Consider the following 19,604-nt stretch of genomic DNA (forward strand, 5'->3'; position numbering starts at 1 on the left):
TTTACAATAATTAAAATTACTATTTTGTTATTTTTCTGTGATCATGCCAAAATGCCAAAAGATGATTTCTAAACAAAGAAAGAAAGTAAGGGCCTAAAGAGGAAGTGGGAGGAAATCATAAGCGGGGCAAGGATTCTCTAGACATCCCTTGATATGGCTATGATATGTCATCAATAGATGAATGACCACAACTGTATGTACAGTCACACAGCGTGGTGTCGAGGCTCCCGGCACTTCCGTGCCAGGTGCACTTTGCGCAGCCTCGACACGATGCTGTGTGACGGTAGACGACGCAGCAATGAAGTTTTGCATCGCTCTACCACCCATTGCAGATCCCGCAAGCTTTTGTGGCTGACTGTACAAGCACAGATTTGCACCCAGTAGCATGTGTGTTTGGAGACAGCTAGCACCTATTTGTTTTCTTCACAGATCTTGCAGAGAGTTTCTTTCTTTTTTATCTCTGTACTATAACGCATGACAAGTAATGTTGAAGTATAAATGCAACCTGAACTCACAACAGTTTATTCAGCAAATTGCGGACTTTGAAATGAACACAGACTCTGTCGACGTAACACACACAATATGCACCACTATTCCGATGTCTAATCTAAACTGTCGTACAACACATACAGAATTGTGCACTACACATTAACCAGTCATCAAGCATGACTGTTTCATGGAATTTACTCATGTTTCTACTTTCACAATAGAGCCTACCATATCCAGTATTCAGCACACCAATAAACTACATGCCAAGTACACCAAGCATGCTTAACACAACAAAATCCCTTAGGTAAAAATATGCTGATCCAAGCAATTGCTAAACTGACAGTAAAATCTGTCATGAGTAGAAAAATATCAAGTCTCCACACGAAATGGCTTCGCATATTTTGAAATTTGCAGTGCAGCTTTTAGAAACAAGCATCAATTCAAGCAAGGTGGCCAATCTCTCAGCATCTCATCAATGCATAGCTTGCTGTGTTGTAATATAGCTGAAGTTAAACCATTCTATTCTAAGGCAAACAAAAAAAAAGAACATCACAACATTTCTGACCATGCCTTAGACTATCACAACCATTTGAAGGCTATGCAGATCAAGCCTAAGGCAATGACAAGAGATCAATGTCCCCAAAGGTCAAAGTACATACACGCTTTAATTTCAAAACACTGGCTTAATAATCACTAAAAAAGTACTGTTGAACATTAACGTAACAGACATATATATAGCATGTTATTGGATATAATTAAGTAAATATAACATTCAGTTGCCCAGGCTTTATTTTAGTGAGTATTCGACTGCTACAACGAAACTGAAAATGCAACATTCCGAACAATTAATAGTATTGGTTACAGCGAATCACATTCTACAACTTAAAGTGCATATTCTGGTCGCAAAAGAATGTCATGTACTCAGCAAGAGCAACTTGAAATGGCACATTATAGACGCTTGGACACATTTTGGCCAGCGGCTTAGTGCGCCTGTCAAAATTCAAGCAATGTCTTCAAAATTGTCAGGAGACCCTCAATAACCTGTTGGAGGCATCAGTCTTGCGTTTCTTTCACACAGACCTAATCACAATTTGTTTTTTTTTTTCTTTTCTCACAGATAACAAATATTGGATAACTATAACGAACATATTTTCAAGTCAAATGTGACTTTGTTATAATGAATATCAACTATAGTTACATTACCTGCCTCCAAGCAGTCCACTTGTAGTTAACTGTACTGTGAGAAAAGTACTTTGTTTTGCCCAGTACCAACTGTAGGCATGTGCTGCTATTGTAAGATATTGACTACAAAAATTTTACTACCGATTACATTCTTCTAGATAGTAAATATCTCAGCTATATAGCTATAAGATAAATCGGATATCTGACAACTAAGTATTACAAGGTGCTAACTGGCTCACACAGAATGTTACACCAATGAAGAAATTTTCGGAACTACGGTGGCTATCTCATGACATTTACATACAATGAGAGCTCAAAGATTCTACACATTTGTTACGTTATCTCATGCTTCAGCTCATGTACAAATGCACAGTCTACAATGTGATCTATATAAGGAAACTCCATGCACTGCTATTGTAAGATATTGACTATAAAAATTTTACTATTGATTACATTCTACTACATAGTAAATATCTCGGCTATATAACTATAAGATAAATCGGATAATGTCTGACAAAGAAGTATTACAAGGTGCTAACTGGCTCGCACAGGAGCTGCTACACCAATGAAGAAATTTCTGGAAAATGACTACAGTGGCTAGCACATGACTGTTACATACAATGAGAGCTCGAAGATTCCACGCTTCTGATATGTTATCTCATGCTCCAGCCGATGTACCTATGCACAGTTTACAATGTGATCTATACAATGAAACTCCACAAAGTATTTAAAACCTGTCATGCCCACTGTGTACATAGAGATGCTCAACTATAATTCCTGTAACAGTGATTACTTGTGACTAACTCTAGAGTATGTGTCCAAAGTGTGTCAACAGAAATAACTTGGAACATGATGCGTTAAATCACCTTCTTGTGCCCTATTGTATAGCATTGCTTTTTGTTAGAAGTCGCCCCACAGGTCTGACCAGCCCAGTTAAAGAGCACATAACTTAAATGCAATTAGTCAAAGTAACCTACCTGCTTTTATGACTGTTACCTTAAGGCTTAATTAAATTAGCAACCACTTACCGAACAGTACTAAACCAATTAAATGCTAATTTATAACATCACACCTGTTATGATCATGTTTTTTCAGCTTTTCAATGCTATCAAACTATCTGACTAAGTTGACCGCAAAATGATGTCCCATCACAACAGATGTACAAAAGTGCGAGTTATGATTACAGCTAAATCCTGCCGAAACTTGCCCGTTCAATTAACTTATCTTCTATCAGTAACTTACACACCAACAAGCTTCTCCTTTTTGACATCCTCAGCAAATTTGACACCATTCTCAAAAATGAAATGCCTTTCAAATCATCACACATATAATCGTAAGACAACCAGTCAAAAATAATAATTAATATTCTATCAAGAAACAAAACCTTGCCAGGCATTCATCTACTGAATTGAGTTCAATGATTTTTGCAGAACACATAAGCACCGTCGACTTCTCTACTAGGAACAAAGCTGAACAACAAAGCTCGTCTCCATGTTTTTCACCCTGCTGAATTGGGCCCAAAACAAAGGCAAAACATAACGTTAGCACTGTGTACATGATGCATCCACATCCGCACCCAGGTCGCCATACAGCTGCTTCACGACTGCAGCACGTGATGGCACCTTTGGTCGCTTTTCAGGACAGTTTGGTAAAGCAAGCAAAGACTCCCAGCTCAGCAAGATATATCGACATGTTCGCAGTGCCAAAGGCAATCAGAACAGTTACGCGTGTTCAACTGGGTTTGAACACATCAACACACCTCTGCTTTGTGGATACAGCTCACAGTGGCATTAGTGTTTTCACATTGGTGAAAACTTTACACCATTCTATCAAAATTCCACGTTCCATATTGGCAAAAGCTTTTTAGGATCATTCTATAAAAATTCTGTGTTCTCAGTGCCAACGGTAAGCACCTAGAAGAGTTACATGTGTGCGGCTGGGTTTGAACACATTGACATACCTCTGCTTTGTGGATACAGCTCACAGTCATATTAGTGTTTCTACATTGGAAAAACTTTTTATGACCATTCTATAAAATAAAATTGGCGGCGACTTTTCAAGCTCGACAAAAACAGTATCTTCAGCCCTCCTGTATTCAACACCCTTAACTGTCCACAGTAATGGCTTGCAATGATATCATACGTATGTGCCTAGTCCTAGCTCTTTTCTTTGGCGTACAGGTCAATGGGGTACCCCTCCTTGTAGTTCTGCACATGGTTCAACATGTACGTCATCTGCTCCTTGAGATGCGGGGGCATGTCCTTGTAAACGTCGGTGAAGAGATCACTGACCGGAGGCTTGGGAACTTTTTCGACTTCTTTGATGGTTTGCAAGACCTGTGAGAGTACAGTCAAGGAAAAATGATGATGATAAGAACGTTGATACAAGTCATAGGCAGAATCTCACTGATCGGTAGGCAATGCATGCAGATCTTAGGAAACCCTGCAATTTGTTTCTAAGCTGCTTACTGAATGTCCATTTTTTAAGAATTAGTGGAATACCCCCGTACTCAGCGTGTACTTGTTTGTGTATGATGCATGTAGACCAATATACCACAGACCTAAATTTATAACAATGCTTAGAATCTTGGATAGAATGACACCATTTTAGCATTGACAGCGACCAAGGTATCAGATAGCAACTGCTGATGCATTCGTGTCGCAGCTATTTCTTTGTCCCACTATAAATTTCTACGACCCTTTGCCAATCACCCTCTCTGTGCAATTTAGCAAGGGCAGCTTAATGCATGTGCTCTTTATTTTTTTTTTTTGGTAGCTGGCTGCCTAGATAATGGCAACTTGTGTTGCAATAAACTGCAGTTGAAGCTTAGCGTCTTGTGCTCGTCCCTTCCTTCTCTTGTCTTCATATTCTTGTTCGTGACCTAGCTACAAGTTAGAAAAACTAATTTTCTTCTGAACTAAACAGAGGATCAGACTGGGGATGGGACCAATGGAAGACTCATTCTACACAAAGTGTTGCAGAGATCTATTGCTATGTATGCTTTGTACATTGCACTGGCTGGTTGAGCCAGCACACCCTGAGTGAGAATGCTCGAGTACCTCCTTCTTGAAGGCTGCCCTGATGTCCTTGTCCTGCTGTTCGCTCCAGTATCCCCGGTCAAGGAGGAAATGGCGAAGTCGCATGATTGGATGGGCGTGCTCATCCCACGTCCGCACTTCGTCCACTGACCGATAAGCCGTGCTGTCGTCCGACGTGCTATGGTGGCCGATTCTGCATGCAGATGCATACAGTGCCTCGTCGTCACCATCAGCCTAAAAGAGTTCACTACAGGACAAAAGGTTCAGCAAAAGATCTCAAGTTACTGCTGTCCTGTGTCAACCAGACACCAGACACACACCTTAGAACTGCCAAATTTCCTCATCTCATTAGTTTAGTTTCTTGCATCTAAAATGACAGAAATATCTGTTGTTACTATCCTACGAGCCTTCCACTGCTGTACTAGTATTCTCACGGAATGAAATGAGTCAATTTAGGCCTAACTACGTGTACTTCTGCTTCCGCCATCTCTAGTTCATGTTACACTGGCGTAGTTTCGGCTCTTATGCTTACAGCAGAGTTCATGCCACTGTTAGCAACCAGACACATAGTGGTATGACATCACATTCTCGAGTAATTGCACTTACTGGGTGTTCTACTTTATAATTTCTCTGACAAGTTTCATTCTATGGGTATATAGTACTTCATGAAGACATATCTGCAGGCGTATCAGTTGAAAGATCACTTATACCTCAAGCAGTGCTGGCAGTTATACCCACTCCTCCAAATGCTTAAGGACAGTGCTGAAGAGATAATATACTGTATTTTCTTTCCTGGTAGTTCATTATTAAATGTGGCAAGCATCAGGAAATGCATGCTAACGAGTTAATCAGTATAATTTAATAAATTGTGGCGATTGACGTCCCAAAACTGCACAGCAGGATATGGGGAACATCATAGTGGAAGGCTCCGGAATAATTTCGTCCACGTGAGGTTCTTTATCATGCACCTAAATCTATAAGTAAATAAGTGCTTTTGCTTTTAAGTCTCACCAAAATGTGGCTGCCACCACTATGGCCACCAAGATGTGCCAGTGGCTACGGTTCGATTATTAGCTGCTTAAGCCACTAAGACTTGCAAATTAACTTACTGATTAGCTACTCCAATGCAATTTTTTCACTTATGGAAGTGAAGCCGGTCAGCCCTCCATGAACATTCATTTATTTATTAGGAATCCTGAGACCGGCACCAATTTCAATATATTGGTCCTCAATTTCTGTCACAATATACACTGGTGTTCCACTTAATAGTTGTCCCACAACACAGAAGAAAGGCTTCGCAGGCAAATGTAGAAGAGAACACCCAAGTGATATTTTCTGCAAGTTTGGAACAGCATATCGCAAAACTGCTACTTGTCTCAACACTTGCCACCAAGTGGACATGCCTTTTTTACTGGCTACCTTCAATTCTGCAGTTGGAGCATGTGACCTAAAGTAATTAACTAGGGGGTGAATTAGAAACCTTGTCTAACCATTAAGTTAATCATAATCACACATTTATTAATGTCTGTCATCACTTATTCATTGCCGAACAAAAAGCATGATCTTCTCCCCTGCTCTCCTTTTAATTATAATGACTTTTTCTTTTAACTAGTTAGTGTGTGCCAAAAAACAAAAATGAAAGACTAGCATTTGTTTCCTTGTTTTCTTCTTTTTTTTGTTCTTGCATAATGTAAGAATGTCGTTGTATCTTCTTTTGCTGTTGTCATTTTGTGACTACATATCATCACACATAAATGTGCTTTTCTTCTAAATAAATTGTAAGTAGCACTGCATGCACCTCATCTCTGCATGTCATCTGAGTTTGTACTACTACACTCTGATTCTTCACCATTTTTTTTTCTTTTATGCTAAATCTAAAATGTCAGAAGGCTAGACGTACACCTGCACAGAAGAATAATGAAGTCTGTACGGTCAAACTACATTATAGCAAAGTCGCAAATGTCTTCACATTTTACAAAAATGTCTTCACTATCCGCCATGCACAGCGCCTATAGGGACACCACTGAAAGCTGCGTAGCGGTGGCCGTTGGAACCGCAAGTGAGCCTTGTGCCAGAGACACCTGCTTCCACTGCAGGCATGACTGAAGTGTGTGTGTGCCATTTGCCACTAGCGCGCATCCCAGATAGTTACTTCTGTGGTGTCAGCGTGCGCAAGGAAATCACACTGTACAATAGTGGACATGTGTCGGACTTCATGGCTGCCTGAGACGACATTGTCTCCTTACGAGCCAAGTGTTTGCCGCAGGTGGATGGATGGATGGAAAAACTTTATTGACAGTCTTGAGATACGCGATTATCGCGCAGCGAGCCACTCCCACGTTGGGACGGGCAGGCTGAGCCTGGCCGCCGCATTGTGGACTCTCTGGATGGCCCAGATTTGGTCCCCGTAGTCGGGGCTTTGCAGTGAGGTATGCCATCTTAACTAGTCTGTTTGATATGTGCCTTGTAACAAGAGGCATCATCAGAGCATATGTTCTATGTTGGCTGAATCGTCGCACTGACGGCAGGTAATGCTAGTACATACGTGTCTGGATAGATCGAGTGTAATAAAAATCACTTGGGGTATATCTCCGTCTGCCGCAGATAAGCCCCAACAGGCTTGCCTACAAAGTGGAGCTCATCACCAGTATGACGCTTTCATTATAATGCCCCAGCCGCGAATGGCTTCATTTGTTGGCTCGTGAACCAAAGTTATTTATGTACACACTTCCTTCATTTACATGCAGTGTTTTTTTATAGTAGGTTGAGGGAGCGCCGTCGCACCTATAAATGGTTCGTACAGGTGCAGCCATGTGAGAAGCCAGCAACGGTAAAGCTTGAAAACCAGCACGATGAGCTTGAGAAAAATAGCACATATAGGAGTCTGGCAATAATTTAAGGGTTGATTGTTTTTATGCTTGCGTCTTACCACTGTCTGCATAGCATGGATTTCACATGTTTCATCGCTAAACAAGCAGAGCATGTCGATGATTTCACAGGAGCATGCAAGTGAGATATCGGCAGACGCTATAGGTGAAAGTTTGCCTCCTCGGTCAGTCAAGAGCATAGTGCTTTTATATATTATATTATTTTTTAATGTCACCACCATTTTTACTAGTATCACCCTCACACCCAAATTCAGAATTAAACCGCATGTTGTATCACCTGTTGTAGTGCCCCAAGTCTGAATAGCCAATGCAGCGTTTTTTGCAGCGCAATGCAGCATTTCCTACTTCATGAAGTGATATTACGAGGCATTCAAACCGAGGTTGAAAGCCCTGTCACAAGCGTTTAATGCTCACAAACACCAGGTTTTACAGTCAACATGCAGATAGCTGAGGCGAGCATACACCAAACGTTCTACGCCGCTAGTCGCGCTTCAGTGCCATCGATAGGTGGAGCAACAGCCGATTCTGTGCAATTCTGTTGGTGATTGTGTGACACTCTTATGTGGGAGCCGTCACCTGCTTTTTAATACGGAGCCCTTTGTTCAAGGCGTCTAAACAAAATGAGCGCTTCACAGCTTCGGTCCGCATTCTCTGGCTTAGCTTTTCCCATCTTTTTTTTCTTCGCATTTCATCAGTAACAACAACCTAATGTTTATTGTATCTTCTGAACTGTAGAGGAGGCAACCAAGTTTAAACGAGCCACCATGGTTACTTAGTGGCTATGGTGTTGGGCTGCTAAGCACGAGGTCGCAGGATCGAATCCCGGCCACAGCGGCCGCATTTCGATGGGGGCGAAACGCGAAAACACCGGTGTACTCACATTTCGGTGCACGTTAAATAACCCTAGATGGCCAAAATTTCCGGAGTGGCTTACTACGGCGTGCCTCATAATTAGATCGTGGTTTTGGGTAAAACCCCATAATCTAATAATCAGTTTAAACGCGGAAGCATTCACTAGAGGTGCAGCAACATCAATAAGAAAATAAAAGCACAGTAATTGCTCTAAAACTGCAGTAAACAAAGCGCGATTGCTTATCTTCTCTGAAGAACAGCCGTGATCCACCGCCATCATCGCTCTTGCTCATGAAGCAGCACCGGAAACTAAGTGTGTGCCTGGCGAGTTTTTGTACGTGTTAAAGCACCCAACTATGCAACAGTTGTTTCAAGACATCATTGAAAGCTTACAGAAGCATTAAATCACGATGAAGAATGCCAACATGACAGCACGCGCATGGGCACTGACGGGAACAGTGCTCGCCCGAGCCCACCTACGCTTCGCAGCCTTGGCGTTGCTGGCATTTTGTGCGTGGCATATATATGATATTCGATGGAAGCACATATCCGTTTCATCCTGATATAAGTGAGAAATTAGTTATATTTACTTCGCTATATCCAATAATTTGTTATATGAGAGAATTCTTTACATACATGTTTTTTACATTGAGGTTCAGCTGCACTCGTTTTCTCAGTTCACCCACACACTATGAAGCATCAGTGCACAAAAGAACATAACCAAAGGCCAGACTTACCTGTACGTCATAGCTTCAATGAGGACAGGCTTCTGGTGTTCCATCACAAAGCGGCGGGCCTCCTTTACTGCCATGTACATGCCAAGGATGTCCTGGCCATCAACACGAATCGTTGTCAGCCCATATGATGGACCTCGCGCAGCTGCAATTTTTTCATTATTACAGAATGAGAAGTCGACAGTCCTTGCAAACAGACATTCTCCCCAATGAAGGTTTGCTGAACGTCATACTTATACAGTCAAACCTAGTTATAAGTCGCACCTGACACAAAAGTACCTTAACCCATTGGCTACCAAAGCTGGTGATTCAGCTGGCTGGAGGTATGGTTGGTTTAAAAATTTATATATTTATTTATTTATTTATTTACAGAGTACCTACATCCCCATAAAGGCATTACATAGGGGGGAACAAAATATAACCAGTAATACAGAAAAGCTTTTGGACAGATATACTCACAAACAGAAGCACTACAATAGCTGTTAGAGAAAGGCATACAAGTAACGTGAAACAAGCAGTTTCCAAGATATATAACACATACATTTGTTTTACAAGAGCACCGTCACAGCATTGAATAGAATAGTTCGTTATTTGACACATTTACTATATCATTTGATAAACTGTTCCATTGTCTAATTGATTTGGGGAAAAAAGAGTAGTAAAAAGTGTTTGTTCTGCAGTTATAGGCTGAGATCTTTTTGTTGTTATCACAGTGAGTCGATATATAATCTGGTTCCAGGAGATTAATTATAGCGATTAATACCTGTCTGATTATTATATATTTGGTGCAATAGTTTAAGCCTTAACTTCTGCCTACGCATATGTAGTAGATCCCATCCTAAAGTGGCCTTCATTTCAAAAACGCTAGAGTACGGGCTGTAATTATTGCAAACAAACCTTACTGCTTGGTTCTGTAGTTTTTCCAGTCTATTAATGAGGTAATCTTGATAGGGATCCCATATTACACAAGCATAATCAAGTATTGTTCTAACATGTAAGAAGTATAAAGTTTCTTTAACTTCGCGTGTTGCCTGTTTAAAATTTCTGCAAATAAAATAACATCCTAGTAGCTTTTGCTATGACAGTGTCAATCTGTTTATGCCAAGTGAGTGATTCGGTAAAATAGACTCCTAAATACTTATATTCCGACTGTATGTCGATAAGCGTGCCATTGATGTTATATCGGTGCTGAAATTTGGGTAATTTTCAGGAAAAACTTACGCTACTGCACTTTTTTATATTTAAATTCATGTTCCATCTTTTACACCAGATCGCTACCTTATCTAAATCTGTTTGCAATGTATCTATGTCATCTTCAGTGGTAATTTCTCTGTAAATCACACAGTCATCAGCAAATAGTTGGTGTGACAGGCATATGATGGTGTGACAGGCATAGATAGATGGATAAATATAGATGGTGTGACAGGCAATATGGGTTATATATAAAAAATATGTTGCCTATAGATGGCACTAGTACTTCTCCACAAGAGCACAGGTTAGATTTTTTTATATCTTTAGTATTTGGTATTCAGCCAAAGTTTGTGCAGTGCCAACAGGCAGCAAAAATAACTGGTACGAAGGGCGTGGCAGCGCTGACAGTGACAAAGAAACCAAGCAGTAGAGAAACACATAAACGTGGATAGCTCAGCAGCCTACAATGTCATAGCAGTCAGTTTTGGAATAATGGTTTAGCTGTTTACGTGGATGCACACGAAACGGCTACAGCCACACTATGAGCATGTTTCAAAGAGAATTTTAGAAGAGCACTCCGCATGAGAAAATGGTGACCAATGTCAAATACAGTGGCACCAGCTGATCTTAATATTCCCGACAAAACATACCTAATACTATGTCCTCAAAGAGAGAGAGCACAAAGTAAAAGCTAATTTTCATTTTAAGGTGAAAGCCTTAAGTGCCTCATGGGTCGAAAAATCCATCGTCTGCTATAGTTGAAAAATTGACCATCCGGCATTATGGCACCAAAATTCAGTGGCACCAAAATGATGGTGCCACCATTGACAGTCAAACTCATGCTCTTTGGTGTTAATTAAGGCACAGTTAATTATGACACCATTAATTAAGGTTGAGGTAATTAAGACACCAGAACTCACAACCTTTGGTTGGAGATAAGTAATAGGAAGTAACACATTCAAATGTCAAGTAATCTAATTAATGTCTTGTGAGCAGACGGGCTTTTGCCTTCATCCTCTTTAACATATGCTAAAGTGACTGTCAACCTTTTTTTTTCTTTTCTGTCACAAAGATGAGCAAGTAACAAGGCTGAATCCAGATCAAAGCAGGATGTCTAGGTGCCATCATGTTGTTACGTTAGCTAGGCAAGCCACACAAAGCCCGCAGTGCTAAATCTAAACTTTAGCATGCATATGTAGCTCACAGAGCTCATAATAGCATTCTGTGCATGCATATTTGGAAACCGCTATATTATTGCGTGCACAAGGCCTTTGCATCCAGTGCTGCACTATTGAAGAAAAGATCTAAATAAGAAACATGGTAGTGTGTTCTGCTCCAGAGTTCTCACTGTATTCTAGTCCAGAGCACAGAGTATCTTTATGACATGAAAAATTGTGCAGAAATCATCGAAAATGATTGTCATGTAAGCGTATAGCCTGACACAAACATTCTCACTTGGGGCCACGCTATGCAGCATACTGAGTATGTTCTTGCTCTACACAGCACCTTTTTCGCTCTTTCACCTCTTTGTGGATGAGGACGTGTTTAGAAGGTGGCTGGGATGGGGCATTTTAGAGCACTTGTCAGAAAAATTTTAGAACCTTACACATCTTGTTTTCATATATATATATGTAGATTGTGAGCTCTCTTAGCACACCTCATTGTTTTCGCCTGTGTGTAATCATCATAATCCCAGATATTTTTTTGGCAGGTGCTATCTGCAGCCTCGTTTAATAAAAGTGTTTAGCCTGGTTCCATCCTTCTAAGAGGTGGAGGTTCTCCACTTAGCGCGGCGTCCTTTATGGAAGAGTTTTTTTCACTAGGCAACTACTGCCGTCGTGTCACTCGTGCCAGAACAGATGCCCCCCAGGTAAATAGAAAACTTCGCCGTGATGAGAAATATGCGTGGTATTGTTCCGCCCAGGCAACACAATTGTTCCATAAGCTGTCATTCGAACCCATGGCCTCTGTGAGAAGTTTCTACATTGCTACATTGGCCCATACGTCGTCATCGAACAAACGTCTGCTATGAATTAATGCATTGCCTCGGCCCATTTTGTGCATGACCGCTGTCACTTCAACACTGAGACTGTCCATGTGTCCTGCCTCAAGCTGTTGACTCGTCGCTCGCTTAACCTCCGACTTGTGGCAAAGTTGGCGGCTCCAAGAGTGCAAAGAGTGCAAGCACTTTTAGCACACCTCATTGTTTTCATCCATGTATAATCATCATCTTCCCAGAGCTGCTGCTTCTTGGCAGATGCTATCTGCGGCCTCACCTAATAAAAGCGTCCAGTCTGGTTCAGTCCTCTTAATATACATATACAGTGATAAAGGGCCGGCGAAGCAAATCGCAAAGCTTACAGCAAGGCAAATGATGAAGCTTCTAGCAGGCTATTTGCTTTATTAAAGGAATGATGCGCTTGAAGGCATATATTTTTCTAGCAGCGAGGATATTTAGGTAGCGTTTGTTGTTTCATTGCCTAATTCTGTATACTCTAAAAAAATGTTCACACCCTTTGCGACATATCTTGTTCCCAAACAATAATCGTCCCCTGTCTTGCTTGTGTTTCTTTTCTTGTAAACTCGGCGCTCTGTATACTTCCCTATCAAGACATTATGTCACACTGATAATGCGCATGATCGCGATAGTGATTCGTGACCTGGAAGTATCAGGTGCGCAGCATTAAAGAAAGGAAAGGCAGGCAAAAAGATGACGATTATTGTTTCAGGACAAGATAAGCACCAAAGGGCACAAACTATTTTTAGAGTGCAGAGAACAGAGCCAGTCACCAGTACATGGCTATATAAGCCAATTCGTTATCTGCATATTAACTTGACAGCGTTAAGAGCTGCGTGTCACAGAAAATTTGGCGGCGGTGTCCAGCATTGGACGTCATTTCGGCAAAAAGATTTTCGAACCACTCATACCTAGGCCCTCCATGTGGCGCAAGGAAGTTACTGAATTAATTGAATTTCTCAAGCTAAAATCCGTAGAAAAATAATAAAAGTATGACTTACACACAGCCTACCGACATGATAGCGCCGGATTGTAATTTGAATATACAAGAAAACACAATCCTATTATACAAAAACTCAAACAAACCCCTTTTCCAGCAATTCTACCATTCATAGACTGGCTATGGCGTCCGCCATTTGCACACCGGCGCGTGAATATCCTGGAGGCCACGGGGCGGTGCACCTGGCTCCTTGCAACACCTCCAGATGGCGCTCGCCTCCGCCGCATTGCAGCCCACGCAAGAGGCCGCGTTTCTACCAGAAAGCCCGCCTTCGTACATAGTGTTCGCCGCCAGCATTTCCCGGTAAACATTATGGTTACATACGCTGCAGTTGCCGGGAGGCATGAGAAGCAGTCAGGGATCTGTATGCTACCGCGTTTCGCTCCCAAAGGCGAAGCATGAGCGTCCTCAAAATTTTTTGTCACCAGCAGTGCAAACGGCGGCATGGAAGGCGACTACCCTCTTCATCTCAAACCACTGGAGCCCTCTCCGCAAGATGCAAGAGCAGGAGAGGATGGGGGCTGTCACGAGGGTGGCAAGCGGCCGAGGACTCCCTCTGCTCCCCAAAACCGATGCTGTTCCCTCAATCTATCCGTGCACAAACACCACCAGCCACCAAGAGACCTAGCACAATAGCCAAAGAAAGCTCATTTGCTTTAAAAAGGTGAATTTGGCAGACATACCAACTCCATCGCAGCTGTACTGTTCGCAAGTAGGCGTTGAGATGGCGTAGCCATTGTTCCGGCTGAAATAAGAAACCAGAGCAACGCTGAAGACATAAAACAGTGGTAATTCAACACATTCACTTTATCTCCCTTTTTAAATGCTTGTACAACCTTGGTTAAGTTGCGCTAGAAACATGCCTGAAAGGAACATCTCGTTATTGATATGCGACAAGGGGCCACATACATATGCAAACTGAGCAACGTTTCAGCAAGGACACAGAATTGGAGTCTAAGCTGGTTAATGAAGTATTTTTCGAGGAGAGGATTACGTTATTGACCTCATGTGGGTCAGTAGGTTGAAGGAAGAAAGAAATAGGACTGTTAATAATGTGGTATCTGACTGTGAATTACACGCATTGCTTTTAGTAAGAGTAGATGTCATTGCTACAAAGTAACTGTTGAAGCTTTCAGCAATTACAAAAGTCACTTGCTGTTGTGCCATTTACAATGCTGTTTCTATTCAACGTGTTTAAGGCAGTATTTATAACTTTCCATGTTGTCACCATGTGCTTCCTTAATTTTTGTGATAAAATAATATCGCTTCAGAATTCAGTTAGGTTTTCGAGTTTTTTCTTATATATGTCCTATACATGTTTTCTAAACTGTAATATTCCTGTAAGATGTAATATTTCTAGATTACAGCAAAGCATTCGATACAGTCCCACACGATAAACTAATTACTACGCTTCAGATGACTGGCATACCAGAATTATTCATTTCCTGGATTTCAGCCTATCTGAACAACCGCAACCAGTACGTTCAGGTGGGAGAACAAGTCTCTGGCTGCCTTCTGGTAACTTCTGGCGTTCCGCAGGGGAGCGTACTTGGCCCTCTACTTTTTTTACTATATATTAATGATATTGTCAATGTCGTTAACACCCCAGTTCAGATTCGTCTATTTGCTGATGACTGTGTTTTGTTTAGAGAACTTACCTGCATTACTGACCAATGTAACCTTAACTCTAACAAAGACAATGTGTTGAAATGGTGGGAGCAATGGGGAATGCTTCTTAATGCAACTAAGTGTGTCTATCTCCTCATAACGCGCAAAAAAGTCTCCTTAGACTACACTTACAATTTAGCTGCAGCACCTTTACTGAAAGTAACCTGCTAAAAATATTTAGCCTTAACATTAACGAGTGACTTATCATGGAACATGCACATAAATACCATCTACTCTGCCGCTTTCCGGAAACTGTGCCTTCTGCGCCACAAACTCAAGGCTGCTCTGCCTAGTGTTAAACTACTCTCTTACTTTTCCTTAATTAGGCCAAAACTTGAGTATGCTTCCATAGTTTGGGACCCTCACACAAAAATTAACATTAAGGACCTAGAAAGAATTCAAAGAAAAGCAGTACGATTTATTTACAGTAAATTTAGGGCTACTGACTCCCCCACTGCATTACTAACCGATAACAGCATTGAACTATTACAAATTCAAAGAAAGAAAAGTCGACTAGAGTTTCTTTCAAACTTAATTAATCATAGCATAGCCTTAGACACCGCAAAATACGTATCCCCCTTGATAAGCAGACCCACTCGACAACACTACCCTCATTCTCTAACACCTATTTTCGCAAAGACTGACACTTTTCGGTACTCTTTCTTTCCACAAACAATAGATGACTGGAATTATACTAACTGAAGCATACCCCCAGCGTCCGTGAGCTGTATATCATTTGTGTAAATAATCTTGTTATTTCGCGTATTAATTATAGTTGTATTGTAATCAAGTTAAAATTTTTCTTAATCGTCTACCCTACGACCAAACAATTTGTGTGAAGAACGTGTTACACACTTGTTTCATCTTGTTCTTCTGTGCATATCATCTTTGTTTTTTGCCCACCCTGCTTGGACTTCTTGTTTGCAGTAATATATATATAAATAAATAAATAAAATAATGTTGTGTGGCTTTTGCTTCAGTTTCTTGAACATGCTGTCTTTGTGATTTATTGACCTGAGAATGCCGGTTGCTAGCTAAGGTTGGCGCCTCATGCAAACCTTGGCTAAGAACCTAACTTGGCTTCATAAGAAAATGCAACTGAATGGTGCATTGTGTACTTCCAATAGGCCAAAAGTTCAGCATGGGAGCAGAAGAATGGAACTCACCAGATGAAGATGATTGGCGTGCCGAGTACACCCGCAAAGTTGAAGGCACCATGGGCGTCACCCTCGCTGGCAGCACCATCGCCGAAGTAGCAGGCCACACACTGCTTCTTCTGGGCCAGCTTGTAGGCGTACGCGGTGCCCACTGCTGCCATGCGCATGCAGATGACGCAGAAATTCAAGACGGTCACTTGCATATATCTGCTTGTGTGCGTTTGTTCACATTCGCACATACAGAGGGTGCGGCAGAAAACACTATTTTTTAAAGACGATATGATAAGGTTAGACAGGTGTCTTTCTTTTCAGCAACACAATCTGTGGCAGTAGATATCACGAATAGTACTATAATAAAAAAAAATGGTCTGATTATAGGATTTAATGTCCCAAAGGAAAACATGGGATATGAGGGGTGCTATAGTGGAGGATCCCTTAGTTAGTTAGATCGTTAGTTGGTTAATTATGTAGAGATTTATGGTGCAAAAGCAACTCGGGCTATGATAGTCTTGCTACAGTGGAGATTTGATTAGTTAGTTAGTTAAATTGTTAGCTGGTTAATTATGTAGAGTTTTATGGTGTAAATAGGAGTCAAGCTATGATACAGTTTTGCCATAGTGGAGGCTCCATTAGTTAGTTAAATCGTTTGTTGGTTAATTATGTAGTTTTATGGCGCAATGCAACTCAGGTTATGATGCACCAGCCACAAGGTAAGATTTTATTGTGCGATGAAAGCATATGAATTAGCAAAATATAATTACTTTACAGTTCAATAAAAAGAAAACATCGCCCCTAAAAACCCAAGAACATCGTCATGAGATACAAAATTTCGTTCTTCTATAAAACCAAACAGGAGTGAAGTGGCATAGTGAGGTGCTATGGATTAATTTCAACTACCTAGGCTCCTCTAATGTGAGCCTGAATTGCAACAACGTTTTACATTCTGTCAAAAAGTATGCTTTTTTTATAGCATAAGAGAGTCCAGGTGCCTTACCCTGTGGCATCTGCGTTGCAAGTGTCGATGAGACAGTGACAAAGTGATGCTGCGTAGAACCGTAGTGGATGGGCATCTGGCGGCCCTTGCCATAGTCGTACATTGTAGAGTAGCACTGCTGCATCGTCTGGTTCACCGAAAAGTTTCGCCACAGCAGCACACCTGTGACACAGTTGGCATACTTTATGGAAGAGAGACCCATGGGAATGCTTCCAGAGAGCATCAACGGAGAAAAAAAAATTGGCCAAAGGGCAAAGCAGAGAAAGCAATAGCAAGGCGTAGCACTGCACTCGTTCCTTAGATGTGTGGTGCGACATAACATGCAAAACAACTGCAGGTGTCTCCACAATGCTTGCATGATGAAGAGTGCCGCCAGAGACCATAGAGGAAGGAAACAAAATGCAGAAATCTATCAACATTTGTTAGCACCCAATGAAAGGATTAGATAGTTTCGGCTTGACGTTTTCTGTCCTTTACACTCAGATCAGTGTGTGCACCATGGTCTGGTATGTACACACCTGATCAAGAGGAATGCAGGTGCTTGTGTGCGCACAACACTCATGCCAGCAGTGGAGAGCAGAACACTGCCCTATACAGCCAACTGAGCAGAGCAGGATGGCATGTCCGTTTGGCTAGGTTGTTTTTGCAGCCAGGCAAACCACACATCACTCACGTCTATGAGAACCTTCTAAGCCTCTGCACACAGGCCTCCACTGATACTGTAACATTATGGTGGCAGCGACGGCAAAAACGCGACTTGAATGTCCATATAATTGTCATCACAAGAGAACACCCTCCAGTGATTTAACAATACAGCAGCAATGATGCAGCAGTACAATATACAGTAATGCAAGTTGGCTAAAATAAAGTGAAGCTGCCTACCCTACTTAATCTGCACTGTGTGCTCACAGGCACAGTCGGCCACAGAAGCTTATTGGACACGATGGATGTGACAAAAAGCTGGATTCCCTCGAAGCCTTGGCACATAGCCTCACGTTCAAAAGTTTAATCTGTACATAATACCCATTGCGGCCTACATGATGATTCACCATACTTGAACTGTGATGTCTTAGTGGAGCATAAATTCTGTCTTGTATTATCGTGTCTCCCAAACTTTTGTAGCCTGAACAGGTCTGAACAAACTGAACCACACTTTCTGGCTTCTGCATTTGCTGGTGCACATGGCAGCCACTCCAATGTCATGACTGGCAGCATAACACTATCCTTGAAAAAGAAAGTGAATAATCAATGCATTCTGCCAGTACTAGCATTGGGGCAGAAACTCAGAGGTTAATGAAGAAGTTTGAGAAGAAGCGAAGAACCATGCAACAAGCAACGGAACGAACAATTATATGCGTTATAATGTTAAGAGACTCAAGATAGTGGTGTGGATTAGAGAGCAAGCGGGGGTAGCTGATATTTCAGTTGACATTAAGAGGAAGAAATGGAGCTGAGCAGGCCATGTAATGCATAGGGCAGATAACCGGTGGTCTATAAGAGTTTCAGAATGGGTGCCAAAAGAAGGGTAGCACAGCCGAGGACAACAGCAAATAAGCTGGTGTGATGAAATTAAGAAATCTGCAGGCATAAGAGTGTATCAGCTGGCAGAAAACAGGGTTAATCGGATATCATTGGGACAATCCTTTGTCCTTTCAGTGGACATAAAATAGGATGATGATGGTGATGACACTTGCAAGATTTGCTCTCTGAAGGTGCACCACAGCGTCTAGCGATATAACACTAAGATCTCAAGATACACCACCATCACACTCATGTAACACTGCGTAATACAAGTGCAAGTTGATTTTGTCCTTTTCCCATTCCAGTCTATGCCAGCAGTACACCTGGAAGGGTTTCTAGCTATACACACTCCTTTGCCTACAATATCACTGCTGCAGACACGTCCACTGAAGCACTTTGACTCACCGTACTCGCGGTACTGGACAAAGACCAGGTCCTTGTCATCGAGCGCGGCTGCACTTCCGATGAGCACGCCCTCCTCACCATAGTGGGTCATGTAGAAGGAGATACGACCCTGTCTCTGCGACTCGTACATGATCTGGTCGATGATGTTCATCTGCACCATCTTGGAGTACATGCGCACCAGCAGGTCCTTGTCCAGCTGCAGATAGGTATGCAAGCAGATGGCAGGAAAGGCTTGTGTAAACACAAGTGCTATAGCAGGACGACGATAAGTGCTAGATGCCTTCCCCGGACTCGCTCACACTCCTGCCACACTCAATACGAAGTTAGCGAATGCTCGACGAGGAACTGTGGTCTGGCTTGACCCGAGACCAACAGCCGGCCATATTAATGGCCTGAGATATGATACTTTTGGCTTGCTGCATTGGCTAGGCCAAGTACCATGTCTCTTTCATTACATATTTGCCTGCT

At 41.8% G+C, this 19,604-nt stretch overlaps 1 protein-coding gene across 2 annotated transcripts in view; it reads right to left on the minus strand.

Moving 5' to 3' along the window:
- Nucleotides 1-487: 487 nt before the first annotated feature.
- The window catches only part of LOC126533214 (2-oxoisovalerate dehydrogenase subunit alpha, mitochondrial-like), a 77,797-nt gene continuing 58,680 nt past the window's right edge, over nt 488-19,604 (minus strand). For both annotated transcript variants that reach the window (XM_055071823.2, XM_050180491.3), the window contains exons 3-9: nt 19,137-19,332; nt 17,211-17,372; nt 16,226-16,370; nt 14,075-14,136; nt 9,187-9,328; nt 4,731-4,902; nt 488-4,007 (exon numbers count right to left, since the gene is read on the minus strand). In XM_055071823.2, the coding sequence (XP_054927798.1) occupies nt 3,828-4,007; nt 4,731-4,902; nt 9,187-9,328; nt 14,075-14,136; nt 16,226-16,370; nt 17,211-17,372; nt 19,137-19,332 (1,059 nt within the window). In that variant the 3' untranslated portion in view covers nt 488-3,827. The remainder of the gene's footprint in view (nt 4,008-4,730; nt 4,903-9,186; nt 9,329-14,074; nt 14,137-16,225; nt 16,371-17,210; nt 17,373-19,136; nt 19,333-19,604) is intronic.

This window comes from Dermacentor andersoni, chromosome 7, assembly GCF_023375885.2.
Source record: "Dermacentor andersoni chromosome 7, qqDerAnde1_hic_scaffold, whole genome shotgun sequence".
NCBI lineage: Eukaryota > Metazoa > Arthropoda > Arachnida > Ixodida > Ixodidae > Dermacentor > Dermacentor andersoni.